Source organism: Babylonia areolata, chromosome 9 (genome assembly GCF_041734735.1).
Source record: "Babylonia areolata isolate BAREFJ2019XMU chromosome 9, ASM4173473v1, whole genome shotgun sequence".
NCBI classification, from domain to species: Eukaryota; Metazoa; Mollusca; class Gastropoda; order Neogastropoda; family Buccinidae; genus Babylonia; species Babylonia areolata.
Window position 1 is genome coordinate 42,849,029 of NC_134884.1, and position 10,000 is coordinate 42,859,028.

Genomic DNA, 10,000 nt, shown 5'->3' on the forward strand with positions numbered 1-10,000 from the left:
TGTCCAAATAACAAAATCAATTATGATAAAAAGAATATCATTATGATAGTAGATATATCACACAAAGTATTCATAAAGCGCAGCTCGTTCCGCATCATTTGGAGAACAGTGAGCTAAGTGTGATTAATTATGTCCGTAGTTCGATCTCTGTTACATAGACGCGTCTCATACATGATCGATCAGTTTCGAATCAACAATGGTGACAGCTGCCAAGTTGCGAAACTGCTGTTCTTTACACACACGGATATTCTGATCCATAAAAAGACCTCTGAGAAACCACTAACACAAATATTAATGTTCTGCACATTAAGTGGCTCGCTCAGTTTGAAATAAAATTGTCAAATGAATATGACGCTGGAATTACGAAATTTTGCACTTGGTGTATAGATAGGCTTTATCCTTGTCAGTAATGCTCGCAAGTTCCGGTCGCGAAGGGAGAGAGAGGGGGCGTGGTGTTGGTTGTGGTGGGGGAGGGGGGAGGAGGGGGTTTGAAAACGCACTTTGTACGTGATGGACGTTCCACATAATCAAACCAACTGTCAAACTATTTGTGTAAGGTGCGCGTATGGCAGACGTTAAAAAAAAATCTTCCACAGTCTTGCGACATACCGGATCTCTCTCTCTCTCTCTTTTCTTTTATTTATTTAATTTTTTAACTGCGGGAAGGTCGGGGATTGGAACAAACGTAAAAGCACAAATTACATAACCCACTAAGTTGTACACCATCTTACACTCTCAGCACAGTTAAACTGTTTGTTGTCCTTCCAAGCTCCATGAGTTTATGCTAGTCAGGTGGACTTTCTTGTTTAATTAAGAGGAATTGCATCAGTAAAGTAAGGCTCTACAGCGTTGATAGCCCCCTCCTTTTTTTTCCTTTTCTTTTTTCTTTTTTTTTTTTTTTTTTAACGGGGAAGACAGGCGATGAAAGTTAGGGCGAAGGAGTTGGGTGTGTGTGGAAAGGGGCGGGGGGGGGGGGGGGGGGGGAGTGTGGGTGTGTGTGTGGGGGGGGGGAGTGGCCAGTGCTGATCCCCACGCACAACCCCCCTCCTCCACTGCACCACCTCCTCCCTCCTCCTTCATCCGGGCTTAGCGGGGTTATCGGTTATCTCTGGCGACCAGTTCAAAGTGCCCAATATCTGCCCCGAGGTCACTGCAGGACAGATCGAGCAGTTCAAGTTTTGCAGAGTTGGTGACCTCTTTGTGTTCTCGTTTTGACTGGGTTCTCCCCTTTGGAATCATGGAACAGAAGGAATGTTGGGGGTATGAGGCAAGACCTCTGTGACTACTTGGAATCTAAACCGTTCTCCCTTCAGTCCAGTCGAACTTAAAGAGAGGAAACTTCACTGACAACTCCCTTGGCTCCTGTTTGCATGTCCAGTCATATGACACTACCTTTGAATAGATAGATAAAAAATCTTTGCTCGGAGTTGAACCAACACATTTCACCACGCACACACACACACACACACACACTCTCTCTCTCTCTCTCTCACGCACACGCACACACACACACACACACACACACACACACACACACTGGGGCAAGAACAAGGTCGTAAATTGTTCAAAACATGATTGTGTAAGTTGATAGTTGACGAACAGCTGGTAGGAGGTAAACACAAACAGCAAAATATTTTGGGAGTCTGTATGACTGTTCTCTCCATTGAGCCTGGTTACACTGAATATAAGTATCTGTAATATAATTGTGTGATTTTGTTTACTTAAAAGGGTTTCATATTAATAGATCGTTAAACCCGGCTAAAGGTCAGTTGTTGGTTTTTTTTTCTTTTTTGTCTTTGTTGGGGGATTATCAAGCGTCTGATGGAGTGTGTGTGTGTGTGTGTGTGTGTGTGTGTGTGCGAACGCGCGCGCGCGTGTGAGCGCGTTTGGTAGTGTTTAGTTGCTTTTTTCTATTCCCACCACATTGTGAGGTTACTGGCAGTCTCAGCAACCCTGTTCCGTTCCGTGTCTGACAGGCTAAAGGCCAGGTGGACCTGGGGCAGTACACGACGGCCCAGAGAACGCTGCGGACATGCTTCATCTTCATCGCTGTCACCGTTATCCTGGGCATCATCGCCTGGATCATCTTCGGCATCCGCCTCAAGGCCGCGCTGGACTACATCGACCGCAGCAGGAACAGTTACAACAACAACCGTTATTACGGTTAGACCATCGACACTGATATGAGATATATATCTATATATATACCTATAGATAGATAGATATATATAGTGTTTGTGGTTAGGATGAGTAGGTGGCGAGCGGGAAAAAGCTGATGACTGTGTGAAGTGTGGAAGATGCTGGTCTCTCCTGTGAAAGGAGAGGATCATTGGACTCGTCTTGTTCCAGAGAAGTTTTGGGTGTCACGATCTGTTCTTATGCGCGATATGAGAAATGTATTTATATGTGTATATAGTTATATATTGCGTTGTCTTTGTGTGTGTGTGTGTGTGTGTGTGTGTGTGTGTGTGTGTGTGTGTTGCACTCTCTCTCTCTATCTCTCTCTCTCTCTCAAACACACACATACACACACACACTCTCTCTCCCGCTCTCTCAAACACACACACACACACACACACACACACACACACACACACACATATATATATATATATTTTTTTTTTCTTACACAAGTACGGCGATCACACATGCACAAACATTGCACAAGCATATTAAATCAGATATTTTTTTTTTACAGTACGACTTCAAAGTAGCCAGTGAACACAGTTATGTCTATTTAGTGACTGATGTACATTTATTAAACTCGTGGCAGTTGAGCTGTCGGGTGAGGTATTGTTTCGTTTTGTCTTTTGTCTTTGGATGCGAACGGTCTTGTCACAAATAGGCTGGTCACATGTAACGTTCTGTACACATTGACAGTTCTTCATTCATTCAATCATTGCTCAGGATGTGTTAAAATTGTCTGTGTAGGTGTGAGCGGTTGAATTGATTTTTTTACAATGTTGTTATACGAGTGAGAGTCAGAATTGTCTTTTTTTTTCTTTAATTTCATGAACGTGCCTTACAACCCGATAAGTCCTGAAGGCGGAAAGTTTTTTTCTTGTTATTACTTTATTGTACCTCATAATTCCTAACCTTCCCAACCCCTCGCTTTGTTTTCTTTTTCTTCGCATAATACTGAGAGGACGAGGGGGTGGGTACAGATTGTGTGAGTTCCCAACATCTGAATACACGTGTCCTTGACGTAGTTAAACTCAGTTCCTTCAGACATAACTCTCCCCCCTTCCTCTAGTTTTTTTCCCCCACTAATGTAATGAACTGTCACTGAAACCGTAAGTGTTCTCTGTAGATTTGTGGTCCGTTATTCCCAAGGCCTGACTAAGCGCGTTGGGTTACGCTGCTGGTCAGGCATCTGCTTGGCAGATGTGGTGTAGCGTATATGGTTTTGTCCGAACGCAGTGACGCCTCCTTGAGCTACTGAAACTGAAACTGAAACTGGTCCGTTATTGTATAGTATGAAGTAAAACTGTTTTCTTCAGTTGATTCCAGTCTCTCTCTCTCTCTCTCTCTCTCTCTCTCTCTCTCTCTCTCTCTATATATATATATATATATATATGTCTAAGAAATGAAAGACAACTTTTGAAATGTGGCTGTTAGATTTTTAAGGATTTTGATTAACGCTAAGAAAAGTTGATCTGGGTAGCTGTTGTTCTTTGTCGAAATGGTGGTGACCAGTTTTACGTTAGTGGAAGGCGAAGGGGGGGATAGAGAACAAAATTTCGGTATTTCGACAATGATGGAGGTGATGAAGATGCTCCTATAGGAGGAGGGCGGGGAGGGGTCCATTTATGTTTGGGACCACCCCGTGACCAGGCAGTACTCTCACAATATATCCCCGCGTGAACCAGGTTGATAGATACCCATAAAGTGGATTACCCTCGAATGTGTGGTCCCAGTCTTTGCATGTGATGATTGAGCATATTTCACACTCAAATCAGAGTAGGAGCCGGCCACGGGCTGAAACAATCCCCGCTTCTGATGGGGTTCGAATCCGCGACCTCCCAGACGTCAGGACACTAAGCACTTCGCTACTGAGAACAGGTTTAGCTGATCTATCGAAATCCAGCGTTTCCATGACTAAAACCTTCTGCCTTAAAGAAAATGTGATGGTGCATGTACTTCGTGATAGAAGTGGTATGCGTGTAACCGGTGTGACAACACGAATTCGTGTACATTGTGTGTGTGCTGGTCAGTTGTGTAAGTGCTTGAAAGTTGAATGAGTGTGCGTGCTTACAAATTGTTTTGCCTCGTGTATGAACGCTGAACATGGTTTATATCGATGCTATAATTATTTTTTACATTTTTATTTGTAAATGTATTTTGTGGTGCTGTTGTTGTCTGGTAATTGTTCCTGCTTCGGTTTTGTTTGTTTGATTCTCGAATTATAACCAGTCTGCTTCAGTTTGCTTATATGTGTAAATTATGATCAACCGTTTGGGTCCAATAAATAAAAAAAAAGAAGCGGAGTTGAGTGTTCTGAGTTTGTCATGTGGGCGCGGAAACACACACACGACACACACACACACGCACACGCACACACACACACACACACAGAAAGAGAGAGAGAGAGAGTGACGCACTTATTTTGCTTTCTTGAAAATCAAATATGATTTTTTGAATTTACGTGTAATCCCGAAAGTTACCTGTCTTTTGCATACATGTGATACCGTCATAAAATACACACGACTTAACAAGTATCTGAGCATTTTTATCACACCAAAAACTTTTTGGAATTACCACACAGAACTCAAATGAAAAGAGAAAAAGTCTGTTTCTAAAATATTGCTTCGCTTACAATATTGAGAGCAAGATACACAAGCACTCATGTGTTTGTCAACCTCCCTTTTGCGCTCTCTTCTACCTGTGCTCAGGAGGTATTTCCATCAGTACACCGCAACGCTGATTAAGGAATTTGCAAAATGTTGCAAAGCATATTATTGGCTATTGTCCCAATTCATCAACATCAGGAACTTATAGAAAAGATGATGTTTTGTCCCTTGATGGACACAGAAAATTGTTTTGAAAGGGTCCACGCATGAAAGTTTCTTTGAATACGAAGTTGATTTCGAACCAGACGCTGATTTTGCAAAACGGGTCAGCTTCTGTAAACACGTTCACTTCTGATATTTATGAAATCAGAAATACATATAAATTGAATTGCTGTTAGACTTCTCATCTCTCCTATCCCTTTCTTTCAAAATACACGTTAGATAAAAACTCACACATCTTATACATCATTCAGTTTGGTTCGTTTTACCCTGGAGTTGTGTAAAAAAAAAAAAAAAAAAAAAAAAAAAAAAATCATAACAAATGAACGCACATGCTACGTGTCTGCATGGAGTGTGCAAAATGTTGCAAAGCATATTATTGGCTATTGTTTCGTGACTGAAACAGGAGTGAATGACCGGAAACGAAGGATGAGCGCCTAGTGGCAGCCGTCAGTCGGCTCTACCCATGTAGGCAGCCTGTTGTGTACATGACTCCGTGTTTGTAAAGCGCTCAGAGCTTGGCTCTCCGACCGAGAACAGGCGCTGTCTAAGAATCCATATCATCATTATCACCATGCACGCACGCACGCACGCACGCGCACACACACACACACACACATAACACACACACACACACTCACATAACACACACACACACACCACACACATAACACACACACACACACACACACACACACACTCACATAACACACACACAAACACACACACACACATAACACACACACACACACACACACACACACTCACATAACACACACACACACACACACATGTCCGTAAAGAAGGAAACGTCCTGGTCTGAGAACCAACAATGAACAAAGAAAGACTGACAGCATGCAAGGTGAGTCAATGACGTCCATTCAGGAAGACAGACCAGGAAAAATCCACTTACACGGTACAAGTCACTGAGAAAGTGATACCGGACTTTCCGGATAACGGACGTGGCGTGTACGGAAGATACGGCAGATACGGCAGATTCGTATACATGTCATTGAAATGTATAGCCTACAATGAACTTTCGGGCAAGAAAGGGAGGGAGAGTACAGTCTAATGTCATCATCTTCAGTAGATGAACAGACTATGAATAAATAAACGAAACGAAAAGGGAGGGAGGAAAGAGAAAAGTTGAAATAACTTAATTCACAGACAACAGATTCATAAGAATGGAGTTCACACACACACACACACACACACACACACACACACACACACTTCGCTCCTCCCTACCACGCCACTCCCAACTCCAACAAAAAGAAATGAAATCAGGCAAGAATCTCCAATATATTTTTCAGAACAGCTTTTGTGGGAATGATTACAAAGAGATGATTACAACGACGACTGTATTAATCAATTACGTGGACAGCTAAAACAATTCAGGAGCATTTATTTACTCGTACTGAAGCTCTTTGAACACAAAATTGCGTTTGACGCATCACACTCAGTCTTTCATAAGATACAATATGAACATCTTGGTAGCGCTTGGGTAGGGCCTGTCTGTGAAATGTCGCTGGAACAGTACTTCTTAGTGTGTGTTTGTGTGTGAAAAACAAGACTTGTCTATTTTGCTTGGGTTTATAACAGTGATGATAGTGACAGAAGTGGTGTTGATGATCATGATGATGTCAGTGGTGGGGTTCATAACAGTGATGATAGTGACAGAAGTGGTGTTGATGATCATGATGATGTCAGTGGTGGGGTTCATAACAGTGATGATAGTGACAGAAGTGGTGTTGATGATCATGATGATGTCAGTGGTGGGGTTCATAACAGTGATGATAGTGACAGAAGTAGTGTTGATGATCATGATGATGTCAGTGGTGGGGTTCATAACAGTGATGATAGTGACAGAAGTGGTGTTGATGATCATGATGATGTCAGTGGTGGGGTTCATGACAGTGATGATAGTGACAGAAGTGGTGTTGATGATCATGATGATGTCAGTGGTGGGGTTCATGACAGTGATGATAGTGACAGAAGTGGTGTTGATGATCATGATGATGTCAGTGGTGGGGTTCATGACAGTGATGATAGTGACAGAAGGGATGTTGATGATCATGATGATGTCAGTGGTGGGGTTCATAACAGTGATGATAGTGACAGAAGTGGTGTTGATGATCATGATGATATCAGTGGTGGGGTTCATAACAGTGATGATAGTGACAGAAGTGATGTTGATGATCATGATGATATCAGTGGTGGGGTTCATAACAGTGATGATAGTGACAGAAGTGGTGTTGATGATCATGATGATGTCAGTGGTGGGGTTCATAACAGTGATGATAGTGACAGAAGTGGTGTTGATGATCATGATGTCAGTGGTGGGGTTCATGACAGTGATGATAGTGACAAAAGGGATGTTGATGATCATGATGATATCAGTGGTGGGGTTCATGACAGTGATGATAGTGACAGAAGGGATGTTGATGATCATGATGATATCAGTGGTGGGGTTCATGACAGTGATGATAGTGACAGAAGGGATGTCGATGATCATGATGATATCAGTGGTGGGGTTCATGACAGTGATGATAGTGACAGAAGGGATGTTGATGATCATGATGATGTCAGTGGTGGGGTTCATAACAGTGATGATAGTGACAGAAGTAGTGTTGATGATCATGATGATATCAGTGGTGGGGTTCATAACAGTGATGATAGTGACAGAAGGGATGTTGATGATCATGATGATGTCAGTGGTGGGGTTCATAACAGTGATGATAGTGACAGAAGGGATGTTGATGATCATGATGATGTCAGTGGTGGGGTTCATAACAGTGATGATAGTGACAGAAGTAGTGTTGATGATCATGATGATATCAGTGGTGGGGTTCATAACAGTGATGATAGTGACAGAAGTGATGTTGATGATCATGATGATGTCAGTGGTGGGGTTCATAACATTGATGATAGTGACAGAAGTAGTGTTGATGATCATGATGATGTCAGTGGTGGGGTTCATGACAGTGATGATAGTGACAGAAGTGGTGTTGATGATCATGATGATATCAGTGGTGGGGTTCATGACAGTGATGATAGTGACAGAAGTGGTGTTGATGATTATCATTATGCCAGTGGTGGGGTTCATGACAGTGATGATAGTGACAGAAGGGATGTTGATGATTATGATGATGTCAGTGGTGGGGTTCATGACAGTGATGATAGTGACAGAAGTGGTGTTGATGATCATGATGATATCAGTGGTGGGGTTCATAACAGTGATGATAGTGACAGAAGTGGTGTTGATGATCATGATGATATCAGTGGTGGGGTTCATAACAGTGATGATAGTGACAGAAGTGATGTTGATGATCATGATGATATCAGTGGTGGGGTTCATAACAGTGATGATAGTGACAGAAGGGATGTTGATGATCATGATGATGTCAGTGGTGGGGTTCATAACAGTGATGATAGTGACAGAAGTAGTGTTGATGATCATGATGATATCAGTGGTGGGGTTCATAACAGTGATGATAGTGACAGAAGTGATGTTGATGATCATGATGATGTCAGTGGTGGGGTTCATAACAGTGATGATAGTGACAGAAGTAGTGTTGATGATCATGATGATGTCAGTGGTGGGGTTCATAACAGTGATGATAGTGACAGAAGTGGTGTTGATGATCATGATGATATCAGTGGTGGGGTTCATGACAGTGATGATAGTGACAGAAGTGGTGTTGATGATTATCATTATGCCAGAGGTGGGGTTCATGACAGTGATGATAGTGACAGAAGTGGTGTTGATGATCATGATGATGTCAGTGGTGGGGTTCATAACAGTGATGATAGTGACAGAAGTGGTGTTGATGATCATGATGATGTCAGTGGTGGGGTTCATGACAGTGATGATAGTGACGGAAGTGGTGTTGATGATCATGATGATATCAGTGGTGGGGTTCATGACAGTGATGATAGTGACAGAAGGGATGTTGATGATCATGATGATGTCAGTGGTGGGGTTCATAACAGTGATGATAGTGACAGAAGTGGTGTTGATGATCATGATGATGTCAGTGGTGGGGTTCATAACAGTGATGATAGTGACAGAAGTGGTGTTGATGATCATGATGATGTCAGTGGTGGGGTTCATGACAGTGATGATTGTGACGGAAGTGGTGTTGATGATCATGATGATGTCAGCAGTGGGGTTCATGACAGTGATGATAGTGACAGAAGGGATGTTGATGATCATGATATTAGTGGTGGAGTTCATGACAGTTGTGGTATTATTTGTAACTGGCACGGAGAAATAGCAACAATATATATAATTGTTTCTATTCAATCAAGTCAGCATTCCAAACAGAAAAGTGTGAAAATAATAAAAATAAAAATCGTAATAGATAAACGGCATAAAACCTGCCTTGCAGGCTCAGATTGAGAGCACTTGGACTGAATGCCGACAGAAGCTGGTTCGATGCAGACGAAGCAGCAACACCTTGTCCAATGTGTGGTGAAATCCCAGAAGACAAAGTTAATTTCATGCTTGACTGCAAATGATACGAAGAAGTGCGGAAAATGTATTTTATTCAGAACATCTTTAGCACAGAGAAAAGATCTGTTCAGCGTACTGAGGACAGAAAATGAAGATAGAATACTCTTGGAAATGAACAAACAATTAGGCATGGAGATGAAATGATTAACACATAGTAAAGAGTGGTAACTCTCTCCATTCACAATGTACACAACTTCAAGTCAGTGCTGCTTTCGCTACCGATTCAGCTAGCACGCAGGTGAATAAAAGGTACCTTGGTACTTCCTCAAAAAAGGAAGAGCTGGGCCTGTCCTTATACCGATCATCTGACATGTGCACACAGCAGCAAAGACAGAAGAAATGTGCAAACACAAATAAGCTTTTATTCAAGCCTCTTTAATCCAATGTTCCTATGTACCTTTTATTTACCTTTGTGCTAGCTGAATCGGTAGCGTAAGCAGCACTGACTTGAAGTTGTGTACATTGTGAATGGAGA

General features: G+C 42.2%; 1 protein-coding gene across 1 annotated transcript in view; it reads left to right on the plus strand.

The window, feature by feature from the left end:
- The window catches only part of LOC143285484 (uncharacterized), a 10,148-nt gene extending 7,181 nt beyond the window's left edge, over nucleotides 1–2,967 (plus strand). Inside the window, exon 4 of the mRNA XM_076592805.1 lies at nucleotides 1,977–2,967. Within this exon, the coding sequence (XP_076448920.1) occupies nucleotides 1,977–2,168 (192 nt within the window). The 3' untranslated portion in view covers nucleotides 2,169–2,967. The remainder of the gene's footprint in view (nucleotides 1–1,976) is intronic.
- The last annotated feature ends 7,033 nt before the right edge of the window (nucleotides 2,968–10,000 follow it).